The sequence below is a fragment of the Anastrepha obliqua genome, chromosome 1, assembly GCF_027943255.1.
Source record: "Anastrepha obliqua isolate idAnaObli1 chromosome 1, idAnaObli1_1.0, whole genome shotgun sequence".
NCBI classification, from domain to species: Eukaryota; Metazoa; Arthropoda; class Insecta; order Diptera; family Tephritidae; genus Anastrepha; species Anastrepha obliqua.
Window position 1 is genome coordinate 150,040,882 of NC_072892.1, and position 25,085 is coordinate 150,065,966.

General features: G+C 40.8%; 1 protein-coding gene across 3 annotated transcripts in view; it reads left to right on the forward strand.

Moving 5' to 3' along the window:
- The window catches only part of LOC129236461 (DNA-binding protein D-ETS-4), a 79,936-nt gene that overhangs the window by 45,773 nt on the left and 9,078 nt on the right, over nt 1-25,085 (forward strand). The window contains exons 1-3 of one of the 3 annotated variants that reach the window (XM_054870868.1): nt 17,932-18,258; nt 18,468-19,533; nt 23,346-23,506. In XM_054870868.1, coding sequence (XP_054726843.1) covers nt 18,531-19,533; nt 23,346-23,506 — 1,164 coding nt within the window. In that variant the 5' untranslated portion in view covers nt 17,932-18,258; nt 18,468-18,530. The other 2 variants (XM_054870866.1, XM_054870867.1) reach the window with 2 other exon arrangements.

Here is a 25,085-nt window from a genome sequence, read left to right on the forward strand (position 1 = left end):
AAAATAAATGAGGTTCCCATATTGATCAGTGGCATCACAATGGACCTGTAAGTTGAATGTGAGTTGGTCGTAGAGACCCATTACCACCATAACCTAACCTAACCTAACCCAACAAACTTTAAATTTTGATGCAAATTTATCGTATTTTTATAAATCCTGTACAAAATCTTTAATTGGTATTCATGTGGACTTTGTTATACCGTTTTTTTTTTCGAAAATAAGACACTGCCTTATTTCCTTTTTGGTCTAAAATACGCGCTATAATCCAGAAAATTTTGATTTATATTCTGATTTTCTTTCAAATCCATTACCTGTTGAATCATGGGTCCGAATCTCTCATGCCTTGCGATATACTCGTAGCTATCGTTAAATGAATACTTCTTGTCTAAGTAGCCTGTTCGTAGTGCATTTTCCCATGAATTTTTCACCCAATTCACAACTTTTTCTAAGCCTGATTTCACAAAATTTCCTCGACCATTTCTCACCATTCTGTTTTGAATATATTCATTGACTTCCATCCGCAAATGATCCTTGAATGGCTTCTTTATTGCAATATCAAGTATTTGAAGGTAACCAGTCGATCCTTCCGGAATCATTACTTCATCAATCTTCCACTTAGCAAGAAAGTTTTCCATGTCACTGGCGCGTTGAGTACTGGCTGAATCCCAAACTTGTAAACTTCTATGCTGATCCCTCTCAACAGAGGTGGCAGCATAAAATCAACCCACTTTCTTATAACCACTTGGGTGTACTAGGCTTTCTCACTTTCAATGACGTAAATTCCTGAAACACTTTGAATCTGGACTTTTTTACCTTTAGTGATTGAAAATGGCGATACTTTCTTGCCACTTAGACGAATCGCCAAAATACAAGTAACACGTGCACTAACGTAACGGGTAGAAGGAACTTAAAAGTAATTGACGAAGCCTTGTGGTGAACTGTCATTTGAGCTCACTGGCCTAGGAATACCGCGGCCTCATCTATATCAATCAATTTGCAGAGTTGGTATTTCGAAAAATCGATGCCATTAACAACGCGCTTAAACGCAATTGCACGCTTAACAACTTCATTGTCTTCCAGCTTAAAAAATGTTGTTGATCTCCTTAGAGACAGTTCATAACGTTTAGGGAAGTTGTTCAGCCAGTGATGTGATGATGCTTTAAATTCTTCTGTGGATATATCAAATTCAATTGCTGTTTGAAGGGCAAAATTTTGAATATCAGCCCTGCGCACAACCAAAGCCATAGCTGTCCTGCCTGCAATCCATTTCCAGTTGCAATCTTCCAACTCAGAAAATAACGGTTACCGCCCTGATCCAACTCTGAGTTTTTTCTCGTTTCTTTGGCCCACCAGTTGACACAAGTAATCGTAGTCTGCACGCCATTTACGAACCATACGGAGGTCCAGTATCTTCTCTCTTGACTAAGGCAGCTGTGCTTCTGTTGGAGGTTTCACTGTAGTTAGCTACATATATGTAGTTGTCTCTTGGCCGATGAGCATTTCATTGTTGATGACTAACTGATTGATGAATCTTAATTAGTTGTGTAAATCATTAATATACTCAATTGCACTCATATTAGAGGTATTCCCACAAAAAATGCATTTTTCATTTTGCGGAAGGGAATCCTATATTTTTAGTTGACATGAAGTCTAAAAATAAATTTTACTTCGGCACACTTTTGATGAAAATTAAACAAAATGTACATAGATTATCTCAGCTTACAGCAAAGGCAATTATTTTAGCCTTTTTTTCTTGAAATTTCCCCTTGCCAGCTGTCTCATACACCACTCCATACAATCACAAACGTCTGAGATTTTACTCGCGCGTTTATTTGCAATGCATAATTTTAATTTTTATTGTTGTTTTCGGTATTTGTATTTTATAAACTAAGATAGCTTTGTATTGTAGAAATTTTCAAAACTATTTACATAACTGCAAGCAGGTGCTCTAACAACGGCGGCACTCTTAACTGACTCGGCTTCTGAGCGGCGTTTGGTAGATATGAATATTCAATACTCGTAAAATGACAAAATGAAATAGGGAATGGCGAACGTTTGGTGGCATTTTTGTCATGAAAATGATTTAAAAAAGAATTATCTGTCATGAAAATGCAGTTACAAAAATCTGGAGGTTCCTTTGCTTTTTGTTTTTGCGTTGGGACAGACTAGCAAGTACAACACTCAGTCTGCACTCGGATCAGTGCCAAAGACCTCAAGCCTGATTCGAGCGAAGGCCGGGCAGATGCACAGAAAGTGGTCCGGTGTCTCATCCTCCTCTCCACATGACGGGCAGAGTGCACAGTCTGAGATGCCTACCTTTTCCATGCGCTTCGGCCCTATAGAAAGCGGCCCCTCATCATCAATCCAACCAGCTGCAGCTGCCTACAGCCGCCTCTGCTTAGTGACAAGGGGAGCAGGATCTGCGACAAACGATCGGACGTGACAGGTAACATCAGTTTTGTCCATCTACAGCCTCTGTGAGCCTGCCAAAGTCGCTTGTGGGTGAGAGTAACCCGTTTGCTAACCGTGGCTTTGTTGGCTGCAGAAGGAAGTGGCAGAATGGACTCCGGGCCATTCCTATTCGCTATTAGCTTAATTTTATGTGCAAGAATAAGTCACCTTAAGTCCAGTATATTTTGTAACATGTGTGTCCCTGAAAATATCCAACAATTTCTAAAAATAATTATGAAAATTTTCGTTTCGAGCATTTTGGTGAAAAGACGTTTGCTTCATCTAATATTGTAAATATTTTAGTGGTTTGGACTATAGAGTTTTGGATAAAAAATATTTATGCTGCTACCTCAAATAAAGGGAAATGATTTTAATGTATTTTCATGAGCACTCTTCTGAGCTTAAATAATAATATGAAGTTTTAGCTATTTTATGTAGTTTGTGTAATGAAACTTTTGAACCTGAATCCTCTAAATTAATCTATGCGACATGAAAATTGCAATAATATCAATTGAACTAAAAATGCCGCATGACTAATTATACGAGGCTCGTAGTGCTGAAATATTTCTAAAATTCTGTTTTCCCATTTGTCACCACTGGTAGCAGGCCACAAAATAGGCCTTTGAGCAAACAACAACACTCACGTATATGGCCAACTCCTAATGGTAGCACTGATTTTATGCGCTGATGGGGCAAATATTTAAATACGAGTACTTAACTTGCGTCAGTTTATGATTGAGCATAAAGTTTTGCATACAAAATAAGTGCAATGCACTACAAAATCACTCAATGATCGCTTTAAAAATAACATAAATGCGATGTCAGAGAGATAGCGCGAACACGTCCGGGCGAGAAGGGGGCGGCACATATTTGAACAATGCAGCGAAACGCACGCTTTCAGAATTAGAAGTACGCACGAAGGCGTATAAAAAATGTGCAGCCAAGCAAATGCGCTTCACTTCGCTTACAGCAGAACGCATTCGAATGCACAGCAAGTGACCGTGCGATTGGGCAATGGCGACTGGCACTGTCAGCACGCATGCGCACATGACGGCTTGAGTTGCCAATAGACGCCCGAAAGGCAAAGCCCTTCAGTACGCAGGGCTGTATGTTCCTGTACAAATATGTATGTATGTATGTGTGAAGTTACAACATATCAGCGCGGTATCAGTAATGCTAACGCATATCTTTGGAGAGTATGAAATGGTATTTTCCTGCGGCTGGTGACGTGCACATAAATTACTTGGACATTTGTGAGCTGTTTGTTCTTTATTTTATTACGTTGTCTTGTATATCGCTTCTCCCCCGTTTTGGTTTCTTTGTCATGGCTTTGGGCAATGCATTGAAGTATTATTGCAATTATGTTATTGTTGTTGCTTTAGATGTTATATTTGATTGTTTCGTATGTTGAGCAATGCCTTCAGCATAATTCATTTGAAATAGTCACAATCAAAGGCATAACGATGATTCATGCGGTGGAGGGGCCAACGGCACTCGCTGTAGACCTTCAACGAAAATAGTAGAATAGACAAAGAAAAGACCACCACAACACACAACGCAACGCTCAAGAATGTGCATTTTCGTATTTTGCAAACTTTAGCCAGTATTTGCTGTGCTGATTATTATTACTATTATTTTATTTTTTTCCGTTTTTTTTTTTTTTTGCTATTCATTTATTATATTATTTGTCAGACCTGCTTCTGCAGCCGCAAATTGCCATTAAAAGCTGTTGAAACTAATGGAATTCAAATTAAAATCGAATATCTGAAATCCAACGAAATCAACTTGAAGTTGAGTAAGCCAAACGAAAGACTAAAGATACGAACCTGACGGTAACAGTGGCGCTAGCACTGCGCTGAGTTCAGTCGCATGTGAAGGGGAATGTGAAAGGAATTTTTATGTGAATTCAAAACTTATACTAAAGGCGTACTATTAAACACTTATTGAATTGGCTTGCAAGAAGTGGGCGTGGTCATGGAGAGCCTTTGATATGGCTTTCAAAATATGTTGGAAAAAAAAACAACCAAAGCAGTAAAAAACGAAGCGTTGCAAACGAATCAAAGGAATTATAATTAAAAAACAGCAAGGAGGAGTTATTCGGCACTGAAATATAATTTCATATAGTTTCCAAAACGTTAACCGTGTGCATTAGTGCGGGTCGATTTAAAAATCGCTCATTGCTCTGTGAAAATCATATTCTAGGGATCAAAATAAGAAACTTTGCCGAAGGAACCATACCTCTAAAACGAATTCTGATGTCCCCCAATTTGGGTCGAACGAAAAATCCGACTTTGACCCATTTAGAGTGGTCCAATCGAGTCCAAATGTATGACCGACCCCCACTAACTTTGGACGGCCGATCCACCCATGCCAGTGGCACACCCCCTGGAACTCCCCTGGGGGGTTCCCCATACAATCACTTCAAAATATCACCATTTTTAGCCTTTACATGAGAAAAGAACTAAAAAGTTCGACCCAAATTGGGGGACATCAGAATTCGTTTTAGAGGTATGGTTCCTTCGGCAAAGTTTCTTATTTTGATCCCTAGAATATGATTTTCACAGAGCAATGGGCGATTTTTTTGCCTGCCCACAAATCGACCCGGCCTAGTGTGCATGCAAAAAAAGTTTAGCTGAGTTTATCGAAGCGTATTTTGGCCGCAAGGACAAACAATTTTTTGAGCAGGGAATTAAATAAAAATTTGCCTAAACGTTGGGAAGACAATGTAAATAATGAAGGAAAATATATTATTGATTAATAAATACTTTAAACATCTTTTTTAACAATTTTAAAACCACCTTTAAAAAACGCACAAACTTATGCACTGACCTGATAATTTGCATATTCTATCAAAAATCTTAGACACGCGCTCAGAAGATAAACTGGCAACCTAGCTTTGTAATTAGACCACAGGCTCTTCTTTAGTTGCAAATTAGTAGCAGAATTGAATTTTGGTCTTAAACTACACATTTACAGAGAAAAATTGCTGCTTCAAAGCACTGTTAAAGCAACGCTCTATGGCCCACACACTTAAGAACGTAAGAAAAACTTAGATAGGCTGTCAGTTTGAAAGCAGAAGTATTTACTGTCCGCGTCAAAAGAAAGTGCACACCACACATTGACAAGCTTTGACTTCTACAAGGTAGATACCTATGAAATGAGACCTTTTTTCAATTTCACACATTTATTAACAAAAAAATGGTTACAAATTGAATCTTCAAAATAATTGCCATTGCATTTTTCCCATCTCTCCGGCAATTTGGGGATGCCGCGACAAAAAAAATTGGTCGTCTTTGGCCGCAAACCAATCATCGAGCCATTTTTTGGCTTCTTCGTGAGAATTGAAGCGCTGCTCGGAAAGTGTGTGGCCCATCGATGCAAACAAATGATAATCGGAAGGCGCCAAGTCTGGTGAGTAAGCCGCATGCACCAGCGGTTCCCAATCGTATGTCTCCACCAATTCCCGAGTCGCTCTTGTTCGATGTGTCGGTGCATTGTCATCAAGAAAAATTACTTTGTGACGCCGATCGGCATATTCTGGCCGTTTTCGGTGTACCAACAGCGCTCAAATCGGCCAATTGTCGTTGGTTGCGTGCACCGTCAACTGTTTCATCTGGTTTTAATAGCTCGCATCAAATCATACCACGCTGATCCCAGAAAACACATAGCATTGCCTTGCGGCCGAATCGATTTGGTTTTTGGCTTGTGGCCGGGCATATCATACGATCGTTTATGCTTGGGATTGTAGAAATACACCCATTTTCCATCACCCGTAACGATTCGATGCAAAAAAGACTTCCTTTTGAACCGGGAGAGCAGCATTTCAAAAGTGGTTTTTCGGTTCGCTTGCTGCCTTTCAGTTAGTTCACGCGGCACCAATCTTTCGACCTTTAAAATCATGTGCATGTCTTTCAAAAGTTTGGAAATGGTTTTTTGGTCACTCTCAACTGCTCTGCCATCATTTCTTGCGTTTGACGATCATCTTCATCCAACAATGCTTGCAATTCGGCGTCCTCTAACTTTTTCGGTGGCGGGGCATGGTCCTCGTTCTCCACGCTACTTAGAGCATGTCCACCGTAAGCTTCTAAAAGCATTTGATGAGCTTGAGAAGCATTTTCCTTCAATTGATAACAGAAAATCAACGATGTCCGCAAATCGTAGTTTGAAGGCATGAAATTCGACATTTTTAAGAGCGACAAAAATGCATTGTTGTATGAAACGTAACAAACAATGAACTGAATATTGTTGACAGATGACAGACGAAAAAAACAAGACATTTGGGAAGCTTTAAAAATACTCCTAGCGACATCTATGGACTAATAGCTGAGAGTTTCATTACATAGGTATCTGCCGGTATTTATTTTGTAATTTCGTGCAAGCAAAGTGTCGAACTTTCTATAAAATTTGTAAAAATTCAGAGTACTTTCATTAAAAATTTCAAACTATTTACGTAGAGTTTTTAGATAAATTTCTGGTAAGGTGGTAGGCCATTGCATTTCGGTGTCATAAAGCGCTTGTTTTAAGTCGTTCAAAAATAGCGTTGATTTTTGACAATTTTTCCAGCTGACGGTGTCTGCTGTTTTGGTTTTTTTTTTTTTCTTTTTTTGTTTTTTACATAATACAAAAATGTGGAGCGGGCATTAAAAGAAAAAAATATAAGATCGCAAAAAAATCTGAAAAATTAGTGTTATTTTGGACCTACTTGAAACTTGAATTTTACTATAAAAAAATTTAATGAGCTATAAAGTTGCATAATCGAAATGTGTTAGGAAATTCCGAGTAAAATGTTTATACTTTTGCTGGAATTTTTCTGAATTCTTAAAAATTTTATACAAGGTTTGAAATTTTGCTTATCCTTGATTTTCTATGGATGCCAAGGCTGTCAAGCGTTTACAAATGGCTTGAATGAAAAATTTCTACTAAGAAAATCGAAACTTTGCGCAAATGATTTTAGTTCTAGGCACTTGCACTAAGTAATTGGAATACGAAAAAATATAATATATCTGCTTTGACCAAACGACACAGCAAGTATGGATATGAAGTCTCTGGTAGCATTAACGCAAGCTCATAATTTTTTTTTTTTTTTTTTGGGTGCACCCTATAAAACACTTTTATGCTTTCGCACTTACAGTGATCGTCGTATGCTGCGTTGAAGGGTGTGCTCACCCACAAAACAAACCATTCCCGAGACTACTTTCGGCACTACTTCGAGTGGGCCCCGAACTGCATCCGTAAAGAACCAATTCTATTCACCCTCGTCTGTGCCAACCACATTTGTAACCAGCTTCATGCTATAGACTCGTCTTCTTGTGTCTCTACGTGAAGTAGTACGTCACTGCAAGTCAATGACTCAAGTCTGTGGTTGTCGTTGGACCCTTAATTTCGCTCAGCCTCCACTGCACTGCTGCTAATGGTTATGCGGCGCCTGATGCTGCTACTTTTGATGCTTCCAAGCCCTGCACTCCAAATCTATATGTCGGGAAAACATTACGATTTTTATTGCAAAAGCTCGAGCTGACCCCCACTTCCCGCTGATTGAACACCTATCTCACTCGTGAAGTTGTTTAAGGCTATTGGATGCTCCAAAACTCTTTCTAGTGCATCTATTTCTTCTTCAAAGCGGTCACAGTATAAAAATTACGTATTTCGCACTATCCACCGTATTGGGGCAGTCAGTAGAGAAAGGGATGTCTGCCAGCTTAAACGGATGCAGGTATTCTTGGAAAGAGCCCATGTCTGCTTAGCAATTGGGTGAGATGGTAGTCTGCGTCCCCGTGTTTTCTGGTACTCACCTCATCGGTGCACGAAATGAGTTTGTATGTTCAGCGAATGTTTCGAGGCAGCTTCCAAAGCTGCTGTCATTGTCTAATTGTTTGTGGCTTTTTGATTTGATCTAGGCCGAGACGCCTGCGTGCTGTACAATCTGTTCATTTCCTCTGCTAGCTTATTCAAAGGAGGCTTTCCTACAACGACACAGACGGCGTCGCGGCTCATGTAAGTCCCTTAGGTTAGGTTTGGCAGCCGCATCGCACATAGACACAACAATGCCACTTAGACCACGAATGGGTCCGTTGTGAGCCGCGGGGGCTGAGCTACATTTCCCTCTCCATATTTAACCATCCAGAGCTTTTGACAAAGCGTAAAAGGTTGTTGATACCTAAAATGTATAGATTATCTATATCCGTTAAGAAGTAGAATTTTCAAAATCGGTTCCTGCTTCTGGCTAGAGCTGGGCAAGTGCAAAAAATGTGTTGAATTGTTTCCAACTCCTCCTCATTTCTGCAGCTACGACAGAAATCATGGGTGGAACCTAGCATAAGATTATACGATACTGCTGGGCCATTTTATGTAGAGATTGGCGACAACGTAAGACACTCCTTGATGTTGTTTGGAATGCATCCAGTGCTCGTAGGGCAGTTTGGCTATCCGATGGAATGCAGATATCCGTTGATGATATGCTGTTTATTTTTAACCATTTTAAGGCTTCATGAATAGCGTTTATTTCCGCTTGAAAAACACTACAGTGATCCGGCAGTTTAAAGGGTTCACTAATAGAAAGCTCTTCGCAAAATAACCCTGATCCTACACCGGTGTCCATTTTAGATCCGTCCGTGTAGATCTTAACGGGTGTGTTGGGTGTTGGATCTTCTTCAAGCCATTCCAGTCTAGCAGGGATTTTCATTAGGAAATTCCTTTCGAAGCAAAGAATGGGAGGGTGATAATCACAGTCACTGGGTATATCCATGAAGGAGTCTAAGATGGTTTAATGTCCATGTGTGACAGTCCTCCATTTTGAGCTCGCTTTCAGCCTTAAAGCGGAGCAGGCCGCTGGGTATATGCAGAAGAGGTTTTGGGGTGGCAGATGTAGCATGATGTCCAAAGCCATGGATGGCGTAGTTTCCATGGCGCCGCATGTTGCTAGTTCCGCTGATCTCTGCACCTTATTCAATAGATTAGAATAGGTTTTTTTCCGCATAGCACACCACCAGACAACATTTCCATATAGAAGAATGGGTCTGGCAACAGCCGTGTAAAGCCAATGAGCAACCTTAGGCTTAATTCCCCAGGTCTTACCTAAAGCTCTCTTACAGGCATAAAAAGCTAGGTTCGCTTTCCTAACTCTTTCTAAGATGTTTGACTTCCAAGCCAGTTTACTATTCATATTTAGTCGCAAGTACTTTTTTCTTTTTTTTTTTTTTTGTCGGGACAACTAGCAAGTGCAGCACTCAGACATTAATTGAGTCCATTGTACTACACTTGGATTCCCTTTTAATTTTCTTTAAATTTACCCGATCTCCGAAGAAATCTGAGTAGATCTTGTGGTGCCAAGGAGCCAAGATATCGCTTCTTAACACATCAGTGCCAAAGACCTCAAACCTGATTCGAGCGAAGGCGGGGCAGACACACAGGAAGTGGACCACCGTCTTATCCTCCTATTCACAAGCTGGGCAGAGTACACTGTCTGAGATGCCCAACCTTTCCATGTGCTTTGCCCACAGAAAGTGGCCCGTCATCAGTCCAACCAGCCGTCTGCACTCCCCTCTGCTTAATGACAGAAGGGTTTGCGACAGTCGATCGGACATGACAGGTAACATCAGTTTTGTCCATCTGCAGCCTCTCTCAGCCTGCCAAGCTCGCTTGTGGCTTGTAGTACCCACTTGCTAACCGTCGCCGTGATGGCCGCAGAAGGGAGTGGCAAAACGGGCTCTGGGCCAAAGAAGTTGGCCTCAGAGCCCATCTTAGTACTTGGTTTCTTCTGACATCACAAGAGCTTCCCCCTTGAGCATAATTGGACTTAGCTGAGGGATTCTGTGTTTCCTCGTAAGTCCCTTACTTTCAATTTATGCGCACCAATGAATTGTAGAAACAAAAATCACTTTGCACGAAAAAATCGCAAAAGGTATGCGCTTTTTTACTTCATGAAATTGTCGAGATGAAGCAGTCACAGTGTATTGTGTATTTTTTTCTATAGTATTGTAGGCTTGCAATCTATTTTATGGGAAATAGCAAAATAGGGTGCCAGCATCATCGGTATTGGAGATATTTGCTATATCAATTTCTCACACTAGACACCCTTCATTCACTCTTACTTGCCTACCCGCCTGCAACGCAATACTCAGCATTTCCCAGCATACAAAATCTCTTTGCGCTACTCTATACCGTACACATACGCGCCTATGTACTACTGTGGGCAAAAAGTAAGGTGAATTTGGTTGTAAAATGAAAAATCTTTATTTATTCTTGTAAATCAATTTCATCCCCTTCAAAATAATCCCCTCTCGATGAAATACACTTATGCCAACGATTTTTCCAATCCCCGAAACATGCCAAATAGTACATTTCCGGTACAGCCATCAACACCTTCTTCGATTCAGCTTTTATCTCCTCAATCGACTCGAAACGCGTTCCCCGGAGTGGTCTCTTGAGTTTTGGGAATAGCCAGAAGTCACACGGAGCCAAATCTGGCGAAAACGGTGGTTGCAGAACGATATGCGTGGAATTTTTGGCGAAATGTTCACGAAGAACGAGTGCAGTGTGAGACGGTGCATTATCGTGATGAGTTGTTGGCCCATAATTCTGGTCTTTTTAGACGAATTGCTTCACGTAAACGTTGCATAACACTCAAATAATATTCCTTATTAAGAGTTTGGCCAGGTGGAAGGAATTCATAGTGCACCACGCCACGAAAATCGAAAAAAACTGTCATCATGACCTTTATTTTTAAACGACTTTGACGTGCTCTTTTCGGTCTGGCCTCGCCTTTAGCACGATATTCGCTTGATTGGTCGGTTGTTTCAGGGTCGTAAGCATAAATCCAAGTCTCATCTCCCGTAATGATGCATTTGAGCTTGACCTGATAGTCTGAAAGCATTGTTTCACACACATTAACGCGACGACTTTTTTCCAAGAAATTGAGAGTTTTCGGTACCAAACGAGATTTGACTTTTCGTAGGCCCAAATGGTCTTTCAAAATGGTTTTCACAGATCCTTCTGATATTCCGATCATATCAGTAAGGTCTTTAACAGTCAACTGACGATTTTTGAGCACTAACTCCTTCACTTTATTGACGTGTTGGTCATCTGTTGACGTCGATGGTCGTCCGGAGCGCTCCAAGTCATCAACACGTTCTCAACCCTCTTTGAAGTCTTTGTACCACTTATAAACATTTTTCTGCGACATGGTCGAATCACCAAATGCCTTCTGCAATATGCTAAACGTTTCCGTAGCTGAAATTTCATTCCGCAAACAAAATTTGATGGCACTTCTCTGCTCAATCAAGTCAGACATTGCAAAAATCGAAAAATGCATTCTTGGTCATTTGGTAAACACAAGCGTAAATATATTACTGATAATGACATTCACATGAAAGTTGGCCCAGATGTTACTAACAGTGCTGTCAACTCATTAAAAAAGTAACTAGAGCGAAATTTTAGTCTCGCGAAGTTTGACAAATAAATTCACCTTACTTTTTGCCCACAGTAGCATGTATGTGTATATGAATACGCATTGATCCCACGTTAGTTAGGCCTTGTCCTGGTGTACTGTTTTGCGCATAAAATTAGATCACGATGGAAATTCCATAAGACTTCCTGTTTATCTATTCCAATTTCGCACAAATGCCGCGTTTGTTATTACTTTGCCACATTATTTCCACATACTTAGAGGCACTTATACATGGGCAAACAAGCGAAACAGAAAACCCAACTCAATTCACGTTTTCTGAACATTCGTACAATCGCAGCAATATTCCAAATCTCTGGTAAATCGAATGGTTGGGAAAAAAGTGAATTGCACACAGAAAATAAGGCATAAACAATTGTAAGCTTCGGCACAAAAGCGATTGTTGCTTTGGTTTTTCTATCTTTCTGCTTCTGCTTGTGCTTCTGCTTCTTCTTCTTCTTCGCTACTTCTCTTAACACCTGCTAATGTTGCTGCTAATAAATTTTAAATTCAGCTTGGAAACGTCATAAATCGAATTGGAATTTTCGCGCGAGAAACACAATTCATTTGGTTGTATGAAATGTGTTCAACAACTGACAGACAGACTGAGTGACTTAGTGGCTGACGGGCTCGCCATGCAAACGCCTTTTGGCCGGACAGTCGTGTAGCCAGCCAGCTATTTTTAGATAATTTAAATCAATTAATTGGCCTGCACAATTGACAAGTTCTGATAGTTGTGTTGTTTTTCTTTTTTCGTTTTTCTTCTTTCTTGTTTCTGTTTTCAATTTTATATTTCACGCTTTGTTGTTGTATTTATTTGTTTAACAACTTGCTGGCTGCCTTTTTTCTACAAAAATAAATATATTGTTATAGCTACAGTTCATGGCATACCTTATCTGCCCACAACAAACAATACTCCAGGTCGAATTGCCATTTGCCAGCTGCCAGCAGTTGACGTGTTGTTGTAAAGCCCCAGCGTAAGCCTTTCCCTGCGCTTGGGTTATTCTACATTCCCCAGATTTTGTGTTTTTGTTCTCTTTATTTAATTTTCTCGTTTTTTGTATTTATTTATTGGCACAATAAAAAATGTAATAACTTCGTGACTAGTTAGCATTTACATATTTATATCTGCATTTTATTAGATATTTACATACACACACACACACGCACGCACACACACATGCACACATATTATCCAATCTGTAAGTGAACTCGCGCATATGAGCTCCAAACAATATTTAAATGAAATTGCCAGTGCCAACAGCATTGCACACATACATATGCGCATACGTATGTGTGAACACATAAATGCATACATATGTGTGTGCTTAGAACTTAGCAGCAAAGGCAAGACTTGGCTTGGCGGCGGCAGCCGCGTAGCGCGAAAACTGGCTTTGAGTTGGAAAGCCCCAAATCAGTTTAAAAATCAGCCGCTGGCAACTGCTAGCCAGCAAAATAATGCACGCAAACAAAAAAAAAAAAAAATAGCAACAATATGAACACTCGCACAGTGAGTGGAGTTTGCATAAATGAGTGAGAAAATTATATGCCAACTGATAATCGAATGAGGGAAACGTTTTTACTAAACACAAAAGAGTTGGCAACCTAGAAGGTAGACATGAAATGCCGCACATCTCTTAAAGAGATGGCTGCGCTATTTTAGCTAAAGCTAACATGGTTTCCTGGCCATTGTGCCATTGAGGGTAACTGTAGAGCCGATGAACTAGCGAGACTCGGCACCAAGTTGACTAATGCGTACACAGGCAATGATATAGGCATACCCTTACAGACTTGTAAACTACTTATGGTATTTTTGAAGGAATTGTAAGAGCAGCGTGTGAAGGGTCGCAGCACTGCGGAAATCAGAGATATACCAAACTTTTTAATCCATTGGTTTTAGTAGAGATCAGCACCAGTTCCCATTTGTGGCATCTCAAGGGGCTATAACACCGAGTGTACCTACCCTATAGTGGGCAACCGCTACAACCTTATCTAACCTAAATGGCCTATGTGCCTTGGTAGGATAAAGTAAATCCCAACGTAATGATGCGGTTTTGTTAGGTTAGGCTGGTTTATATGGTTGCCCATGAGAGAGCCACTTGGACGAGCAATCAAAAACTTGCCCTTAGGATACTATTTCAAGGCTAAAAGGGAAAATGACAGGAAAATTAGGATTGTTATGGAGAAGACCAAACGACGTCTATTTACGGTTGTGTTAGTCGCTTCACAATACTCACTGATGAAAGTCATAAAGTTGGCTAATATCTAAACCAGCAAAATCCGCACGGTCAGTAAAAAATTGGAGTGAAGTGCTTAAATCTCAGCACCGTAAGAATCGCACAACTGATAGTCGCAGTAGAAAGAACGCAAAGTAATACCAAGTCTCACCGCATGGATACCTAACGCCCAATTGTCCGGAAAGAACACTGACAAAATTCAATAACTCTGACTTTGTTAGTCTTATAAGTTTCACTGAGCTATTCCGATTTATTTGTAGCCAAAAGGATTTCATGGTTTTTCACATTGGTTAGCTCAGAGGACGCTAAGGGGACGTGAATTCCACCTTTCCAGGAGATGATCGCAGATTTTCAAAGGAATCTCAATTCTCAAATTTCTCGGTGAAAACACCTCACGGATCCGCTGTTTAAATATCTCAAATGCCCAGAAATTTCCAGCAATGTCCAGGTGCCCAAATGAGCCGAATATCGAAGCATACTTGGATGTGGTCGAAAGGTAAGTCAGGTACTTCTCGACTAGTTTCATATGAACCATCATCGAGCCCGAGGCTGTAATTGAAGCTTAGGTGTCAGAGTAAATGCGTACTTTCCTTGGAACACTCTGCAGTGGCTCGGTAGCCTGAGTTCGATATTGATAGGAAGCTTCTCCTAGGAAGCTTCTTTACCAACACGTCCGTAGAAACATTTTAATGGAATCCCAAGCATTCAACCTTGTGCTGTGGAATTGTATGTGAGACTGTATCAAGGGCTTTCGAGAAGTGAGTATAAGTGTTGTCTACCTGATATCCCTTCTGAAACGTTTCGTTGCAATAAAGCTCTGCAATTTTTTAAGTCTAAATCAAGCTGATAGTTTCCACCATGAAGATAATAATGAGGGGGCACCGATCGTGGTACCGCTACTTTAGGTAGGTATGTAAAATGGTTGAAGTGGCGGTCTGGCACTCCTCAAGTAGCACTAAAGCTTGGTTTTGATACCATTGTGAGACCTCTGACAGGCAAATATCTATAGCCCACCAGAGCTGTTGATATAATGGAGGAGATTGATAGGATTTAGGAGCAGTGCGCCAACAGGCTGTCGAAAAAATGAGCGCCCAGTGACCTTACTCTTCTAGCTGTCAAGCCCGGACATTTACAGAGGAAGTGCCTTACAGTCTCCTTCTCTGAAATGTCCCACAGCTTCTGCTATGGGGGTTAACCGGTGACACAGCTATGAGTTTGGAAAGTGAATGACGAGAAGTCCAAAGGGCTTTCTGAGTCCTTCGTATATCATATTGGGACCAAAGGGTTTTGGATATAGCACATGAAGAAATGGAGCTCCATCTTTTTTGCGCTTTCCTGAGAAATAATTTGTGCAGTTCCTCTTTTACAACTGACAGGAGGATGCCGGTGACCGGGTAGGAGGTCTCTCAGGCCAATTCAGTCCCCTTTCTGGCAAGCTCATCAACAACTTCATTTTCCTCAAAGTTCCTATGTCCTGGAACACAGATCAGAGAAATGTTACCTGTACACCTAAGAGATTTGATCTCCTCCTCCTTACAGGAGTTTCCTAATTTCATTATGCACCATGGCGTCATCAGAGCCTTAATCGCGGCTTGAGTACAGAAAAAATATTAATATCTCGCTTGCTCACGAGCTCCCTAAGCATTTTGCATGCCTGCAGGGTCGCAAAGACTTCTGTTTAAAAAACGCTAGCATTATTCGGCAGTTTAAAGGCGATAAAGAAATTGGCTGATTTAGAGAAAACCCCTGCTCCGACTCCTGATTCCATCTTGGAACCGTCAGTGAAGACAGAGGTGCAAGCTTCGGTGCAGATTTTCCTCTCGATCCGCTACTTTGCTCTCATCGACTTTGGTAGAATCGGCGTGTGTGGGACGTCGCACTTTTGCAATTTATTCCTGTGTTGTTAATGTAATTCTCTCTTCTACTTACATTCTTGGTCGCATTCTCACATCTCTCTCATGCAACTACACCGATGTGACGTCACGCATTCACTGATGGGCGCATTTTTGTTTCTACTATTATTGAGTAATTTTTATATTAATGAGTCAAAAGTCACATATTCATAGTCGAATGGCGGTGTTGATGTTGTTCCACAAATGCAGGGACCTACAGTTTCAAGCTGACTCCGAACGGCAGATATTTTTATGAGGAGCTTTTTCATGGCAGAAATACACTCAGAGGTTTGCCATTGTCTGCCGAGGGGCGACCGCTATTAGAAAAATGTTTTTATTAATTTTGCTTTCACCGAGATTCGAACCAACGACCTCTCAGTGAATTCCGAATGGTGATCACGCACCAACCCATTCGGCTACGGCGGCCGCCAGAAAAATGTCTTACACACACAAATTTTAACAAATTGCCAGGTGTACCAACTCAGAAGCAGAAAAACTATATTTTTTTGAGGGCTCAAATAAGATTAATTTAGATGATAAATATCACATATTTTTTGAACAGAAAGTATACTTCACGACACTAAAAAATGCGCTCCATCGAGATATAATGCGAATGATAAAGTTTTGCTTGCTGTTTTAAATGGTGTTTTTTTTCCTTGTTCATTCCTCTCGGGAACATAGGGCTTTGACAAGACCCAGTCCAGGTGATTAGCCTGCCGCTACCAGTCCTGAGTAGTGGGAATGAGCACCTGTCATTGTTTAGGTACAAAGCCTTCTCACTGCTTGGAGCGCCATCTGTGTCTCACATTTTTCTACCAGAAGGGTCACACAGATGGTTGAGAACTTCGCTAGAATGGTGTGTTTGCGCTATTACCGCGGCTGCCCGCTTCCTCTTGTTGGCGCCACTGTTGCAAAGTGTCACTGTGTCTGTTTTCTTTTTTTTTTTTGCTTGTTTTAGCAGCCACAATGCAAGTAATGCTATGACTTGTTTGGGCGGGCATAAGGATGGAAAGTATAAGTTTTTGGGTTTGAGGAATGGAATTAGAGGAATCTTTTTTTTTTTTACTGGAATATTTTAATTTTATTTTATTTTGAGTTCTGTTTGATTGAGTGTTGCAGTTATATGATTTTGTCCAAAGATATAAAAGTCAATGGTATTAAATTTCAAATTTGTATCTGCAAATGTATGTAAAAAAATGTACTCCCATGTGATGACGGCCCACTGTGCGGCTCGCTCGACACGCTTCTGTGCTAGCGAATGGACTGAAAATATAAATAAAATAATTTATTTTATAAATTCTAAACAAAATAGATAGAATAAATTATTTGACCAACAACAGCTCGATTTTGGCTTTCTGCTCAGCTTTGCACTTAAGCTTGAGCTGCGCTAAAGTTGAGCACTTTTCCGTTAAGTCTCTTAAGAACGAAGCGATAAGTAGTTTTGCATAACTAGCAGTCGACAGCGAAAGGCAGCTTAAAAGCGCTCAACGGCGAAACAAGTTCTAAAATGAAATGCAATTTTTCTAGTCAAAAACTTTTCTACTGCACTACTACGGGGAAATTCTAAAAATACACCCATAATTGAGACACAAAGATCGAATGGCCAGCATGACTCGTATCGCAGCAGTTGGTCTCTGTTGCTCGGGATTTGAGCTTTTCCCGCCGCATCAGCGCCGCACACTGCACCCTTTTGTGAACCCTTCTTCGTGTACGGCGGGGTTGTCGTGTTTGCGTGCATCGTCGAGGGTTTTATCGCTGGCAAGGGGGTGTTTGTGCTAGACCAAATGCGGGCTTTTACAGTTTACGAAATATTGCATTTGGGATTTTTCTCTTAGTCGCCCTACGTACCGTAGGTTGGTGTCACTGTTGTGTTGCTGGCGTCATACAGACAAGCGCGCAAACACTTCGATTGGCATTGCTCACAAGCGTTTGGGAAATATGTAGAAGCAACGGGTGAGGCAAAATCAACAATCGCTTTGCTTTTTAGCGGCATAGCAGAAATATTTAGCACTGTCATGGAAGCTGGAGTGACTAGTTTTAGAATGACGCGCTTTGTTGGCGGTGTGTTTAGCGGCATTCGCTCCGCCAGCGATCAGATTTTATGATTGATCTGATTTCGATGGAAACGTACGCGGAAGTCAAGGCTGTGGTTGTGATAAAAGCAAATTAAAGAAGTTAAAAATAACAACAACTTAAAAGTTTCAATAAAGTTTTATTTGAATAGTGCGAAACAAATGTGAGTTAATACTTGGCTCATTTGTCGAAATAGAGTCTGAATGCCAAACAGCAACAAATTCCTCACGCAAATAGGCAGTGTGAAAGACGAATTAAGTTACTCAAATCAAACTGCAAAACAAAAAATACATCAAAATATGGTTAATGAAATGTGTGCTTGAAATGTTGAAAACGATTTACATCTATTTTTTTCTATCCTTCTCCTTTCAGTTATCTCAAAGCAATTGCTTGACTCTACCTCATCTGACGTCTGCCACAAACCCAGCAACGCCGATGCAATCCTCTGCCCAGCTATCGCTTTCACTCAAGGTGGAACAAGCAATTTCCGCAAACGCATTTCTCGAGCCAGCACCTTCGTCTTCGGCTTCGGCGTCATCTTCCTTCAGCGATCCTTTCGCAGCCTACGCGAACAACTTTGATCTATCACTACTACCTCAAGATTGCGCTCCAACAACAACCGGGAATATACCCACCATTGTCTATCAGTTTGGTTGCAATACGACCAATTTACCAACGCCAACATCGCCGCCCCTAGCAGCCACTCCAACAACTCCTGTGCCGATTAGCGCACTCTTAACGCCACCTGAAATTAAAATCGAACAAGCTTGGTCGTTCGGCTCCTCTATCTCCCTGCCGGAGGAGATTAAGCGGGAGCCGCAACAGCAGCCGATGCTAAAGTCGCCCAATCAGCTGATACCACCACCTCCATATCCGCACATCTATCCGTCACCTCAATCGAGTCCTGCTCAATCGGAATACGGTTTTCCACTATCACAATTTGCCAGTTGCTACGAGTCAGTGAGCTCATCGCGTTCAACGCTGCATCCCGCTTCGCCGTATCCTTTGTTAGATGCCTGCAATATCAAGCAAGAGTTGCACATCCTGCCTCCCTCACCGCCAGAGTCCAATTGCGAAACGCCATCGCCGCATTCATCGTGGCCCGATATCAAGTCGGAGCCCATTGATGCTGATGTTGAGGCGTTAATAGACTTGAATATGTTGCTGGATAAAACCGAGTGCCAGTTAAAACAACACACAACGATGCCTATACAACAGCAGCAACAGCAACAACAACAACAACAGCAGCAGCAGCAAAAGCATAATCAGCAAAGTCAAGATCATCAAATGCTTCGGCAGTTTTTCGAAGAGAATCGTTTTCCAATGGGTTGTAGCATGGACGAAGTTAGCGGCAATATCGAACAAGTGATCTCAATGGCTCTCGAGGATACGAAGAGTCAGGCAGTGGAGACCTGTGCCAAATTGCGAATATCTCAAGGTGAGTACTGTGCTTAGCGACCGGTGCTGATTTCTTGCTGATAACCGGCAATCATTCTTTGATAGGGGACCTTTGCATTGGTATTCATTTGTAAGAGATAAATTAGCAAACGGAATAGGAATACGGGTTGATCAATTGATACCAAGTTCGAAATATCAACTATAGCATTCCCTATTTTTTAAAGCAAATTTAGTTCATTCTACCCCAGCCAAAGTTAACTTATTGACGTTATTGTGCGGATAAAACTGTCAATATAACAAACTTTGGCTAAATAAAAATCCAGATTATTTCCGTAAGGATGAGCTAAACATCTTATGTGAAATCGAATAAATCCTCATTTGAGGGGACTATTGTCCCATAGAGAGCATAAAGTTTTCATAGACACGCTCCTCAGGATTGTGGCAATTACTTTCAGCTCCCTTAAGATTGACGAGTAAAGAGGTAACTCCTCCAGTTTTCCAGAAATGCTTTCAGTTTTGGCAGAACATTTTTTAGCATAAGTAGATATATACATGAGGCGGCCGCCGTAGCCGAATGGGTTGGTGCGTGATTACCATTCGGATTTCACAGAGAGATCGTTGGTTCGAATCTCGGTGAAAGCAAAATTAATAAAAACATTTTTCTAATAGCGGTCGCCCCTCGGCAGGCAATGGCAAACCTCCGAGTGTATTTCTGCCATGAAAAAGCTCTTCATAAAAATATCTGCCATTCGGAGTCGGCTTGAAACTGTAGGTCCCTCCATTTGTGGAACAACATCAAGACGCACACCACAAATAGGAGGAGGAGCTCGGCCAAACAGCTAACAGAAAAGTACGCGCCAACTATTTATTTTTTTGTTTTTTAGATATATACATGAAAGGTGGCGCAAAATTAATCATACATTTTTCAATTTAATTACTTTTTTGCTAAATACAAAACAAGATTTTGAATACCGGAAATCTTTTTTTTTTTTTGACCTTTTCGCTCTCCATTGCTTGTCCGTTTGTATGCTGCGAATATGATTGACGTACGACGCAATTTGCAAAAATTACAAATCTTTCGATAAGGTGATTAATTTTGCGCCACTTTGTACGAGTGTATAAATGGCGTTAGATGTCTTCTTAGGTATTCCGAAGAAAGTCCCTTCTAATTGAAGAGGAAAGACTTCAATCGATTGTGATTATGAGTCTTTCCGCCACAGCTCAAAAGGGACTCTGTTAACCGTAATGGCCCTTTATAAAGTGCTGCTGTTACTACTTGAATGATACTTCTATTTCGCCTCGAAATACCAGCAAAAGTTATAAACTAACCATTAGCCTTTTATAGAAAATCTGAAGTAGCAAAGCCTGTTGCATACGTTTCAATTTCTTTTGGATACCAATTTCGTCTTGACCCGAAATTTCTCTCATCGTAGATAATTCTAAGAAGTTAGCCCACATTGAGAAAAAGTGGCGGAGTAGTAGTATTGGAATTTGTAGCGACAATCACGCGGCACTGAAAGCCCTTGCTAACCCACGCTGCTCTTCGAAATTAATCGGTGAATGTAAGACAAAACTGAACAGTGTTACAAAACACAACAAAGTTTGTCTCTATTTGGGTGGCTAGACATTATAGTATTCCAGGGAACGAGTTGGCTGACAAACTGACTATAGAAGATTATGCAGGCATACCACCAGGCCCTGAACCCTTTCAGCTTTCAGGGTGTCAATTCTGCATCAATTCTACTATAGATTGACGACTTCATGGAGTCTAACCATAGAAGACGTTGGTCTGAGTTGGACTCGTGCAGAGTAGCCAAGTGCTTTGTGAAAAAACCAAACAACAAGAAATAAGCGAGCTTTCTTCTAAAACTTGAGAGTACTGGTGGATGTAATCACAGGGCAGAACGCCTGTGGTCAGCATATGACTACTCTGGAAATCATTGGCGACCCAATATGCCTATCCAGTCTTGAAAATAAGGACTCTGCAGAGCATTTTCTCTGTAGCTATCCGGCGTCTAGAATCAGACTTAGGCTGCTGGGTTGCAATGTACTGAGTATGGATAAGGCTCTTAAGATCCATCAATGAATCAAAAAAATATGCGGAAGAGTGACCTGAAAGAAAACTGTTCCGTCTCTCCATCCATATAATAGCTATCCAGTCTCTCTGTTCTACCACATCAACCGTAGCCTATGCGTGTATAGTACAATGGAGAGAGAGAGAGAGAGTTTTGGACTTGTCCAACCCTCCATAAATCTATGATATAATTAAGCCACTGTAGCGGTAGGAGAAATAGACAAACTTTGAGACTTTTTTCTACGAGATAATCGAGTAAATCATAATTCTGTATATGGTCCCTTATATCCCACATATCACAAAATTTATAAAAAAAAGTTACTATTTTTTACTATGATAAAAAATGGCATCAACGGAGTTTTTATTCGGTGAAGCCTATTTTCTTTATATCCGCGGCCTACTACGCTTGCAAGCTCTAATTAATGGTGAATGAAATTTTGTTTCGATTATATATTATATGGGAATGGCTATGAAAAGACGCAGGGTTTTGTGTATAAATTTTAGTCCAAAATCCGAAATTTGCAAAAAAAAATGTACGAAAATTGTTAAAAATGAGATTATACATAAATTTCAAGCTAATCGGACAATTCGCGTTATGAGTTTGTTCGACCTGAAAAATTTAGTTTCGAGCAAAGTGTGTTTAAAGCGTTCATGGGCTTGATTGAAAAGTAATGAGCCTTTCCGCGCGGAGCGTCTGCCAAGCGATCAACCGAATCGGCTGGTGGGGGAAAATGATCGCTGGATCTTCCCCTTCCACTAGAAACCGGTCCCAGTTCGCTGGCAACAGCGGTGAAGTCAACATCGCTCCGCGCGTGAAAGGTTTTTTTAAAAGTGTTTTAGGATTTTGCAGTGGCGAAAATGCAGCGATCGTTGGAGCAACGTTACTCGATCATATTTTGCGTAAAGCTAAACAAAACGAGTACCGAAACCATAGGGCTACTCAAGGAGGCTTACGGGGACCAATCTCTGTCCAGTGCCCAGGAAAAACGGTGGCACAAGTCGTTCGAGGAAGACCGGGAGGACGTCGAAGACGAACAGCGATCTGGAAAGCCTTCGACGGCGCAAACAGATGAATATGTGAACCGAGTTCGTGAATTTTTGAACATTGGCCGTCATTTTACAAAGAAGTGCTCTTTCGGCTGAAAAACCACGTCGCCCGGGTTCGGCCCGACCTCGTCAACAATTGCACCCTTCATCATGGCAATGCGCCGGCGCACACCGCCTTCCTCTGCACCTCTGCATTGGCCAAGATGGGGGTTCCGGTGCTTCCCAACCCTGCCTACAACCCAGACCTGTCCTCTCCGCAATTCTTCTTGTTCCCGCGCCTGAAAAGAAAGCTGGAGGGGAGGCGTTTCGACTCCATCGAGGCGATCGAAAAAACTGTGACAGCCGAATTGAACGCGATTCCGGCGGATGAGTTTAAAAAATGTTGCCTGCAGTGGAAGGACCGCTACCAGCGGTGTATTGACGCTCAAGGGTCCTATTTTGAAGAATATTAGTTGTATAAGCCAAAAGGTTTCATAAAACTGCTTAAAAAAAATAAGGCTCATTACTTTTCAATCAAACCCTGTAAGAGAAGACTCACCAAAATTCAAAATAGAAGTATTTCCTCTGCCTTAATCCTTTGAGTATTTCAATATCATTTTCAGAGTTTTGCGACGTATTTTAAGCCGTATTTTAAAGAAATAGTTCTTTGGAAATTTCTACCATTTCTCTAGTCAACCGCTCAAGAATCCTTCACTTGGAACAGTAAAATGAAATTTTTCCATCTTTTTTAGATTCCTGCGATTGGTCAGTTGCTCAAGTGCACGCCTGGCTACGTTTCACCGTAGAGCAGTTTAAATTACCGGAAATCGAGGATTTGGAGACGAAATTTCCGGAAAATGGCGCAGCACTGATTTTGCTGAGCGAGGAAGAATTCAAGCGAAGAGTACCAGAGGTAAGTGACGAAAAACGAAAACTGCTTTAGTGTGTGAAAGAAAGCTTAAAAGTAGGCTTTTGAGCATTTCTGTGTCTACGAATGATTACCTACAAATTCATGGTAAATTCATATTATGCAACAGCACCTCGTTTGCCAAGTAGATCAAATGAAAATAATACAACATACAAACAAGCTTTTCCATTATACAAACGTTTCGTAAGCTTCAAGATGCATTTGCCCCAAAAATACAGTTAATTGGCGGCTTACCAAAGTCAGGGGCGGGTAAGAAATGAGCGGAAAATAATGAATGGTGGCGGCAGACAAAAACACGAAAATCGGTTATCAATAAGAGACCCACAAATGAATGTGCATTGAAAGTGGTTTGAGCATTTAGTAGAAAAAAGGTAAAGAAAATGAAAAAAAAATTTGTTAAATCGACCATAAAAAATAACCAATAAATTAGCTCGTATATGTAAATACGAAAGAGTTACAAAATCAAAAAACCGAAATTAAAATTTGCACAAAAATGGATAGTTGAAAAGCGTACAATTACAAAAAGGTATAGCTAAATTTGTTGAAGGTAAAAAAAATACACATGCACACATATAATACATATAAACGAAGAGGAGGCGAGAAAATCAAAGAAACAAGTTTCGTAACTGCGTTGACGTCATTTACAACGCTGAGCCGCGCGGCATACACACACACACACACGCATGCGCTCTCAACGAAGAAGCAGCGCGTGCGGCAAAAAGGCATAACTAAACCACAACAACAACAACAACAGCAAGAGTTAAATGGCAAGGTGCTGCAAACGCTGCCAACAACAAATCAGCCATTAGTAAGCTTTTAACGCACCACAAGTGGCTTGGACACCGGCTAGAGGAGAGGCACATAACAGATATGTGTTAAATTTTTATTTTTGGAACGGCAAAATGGAAGATCAAAAGTAAATAAGGACAACTAGAAGAAAAAGTATATATTAACTGCAAAGCGGTTAGCTAGGCAGAGATTTAGGAAGAGCGTGCTAGAGAGAGAGTGAGAGAGAGAGAGTAGGCAAAAGCGTCAAATGAGCTTTGGAGAAGCAGTTGAATAGCGGCAACAATTCAACTACTTCTCCTCGCTGCTATCATTTTTTTTTAATTTTTGTTGTGATTTTTTGTTGATTTTTTTGTTTGTTTTGTTTTTTTTGTTCTATAAACGAGTATGCAAACGAAAGTAAATGAGCACCGCAGACTGTTTTACAAATAAGTGCAACAGTAGCAAGTGGAGAAAGATTTGAGTGAGTGGCGTCAGTTAGCCAGAGAAAAAAGTAACGTCGTGACGGTGCTTTGTTGCGTTTCAGCAACATCATTTAAGTAGTAACTACGAACTAAGAAAAATAATCATTTTCAAATTAATTATTGGCCATATTTCCTTTGCTGTCTGCGCAACCTTGGCTCTCGGCCTCTCTCTGCATATTTTGAAACTGTCTCTAGTTTACGGTAAGGCCTGTGAGACCTATTGACCTTTGAACATCTCGTGACGCAGAGAAGCATGGACCTAAAACGGGCTTATTTTCATGAAATTTTGTGTTAACCAATTCATTTTTCACGCA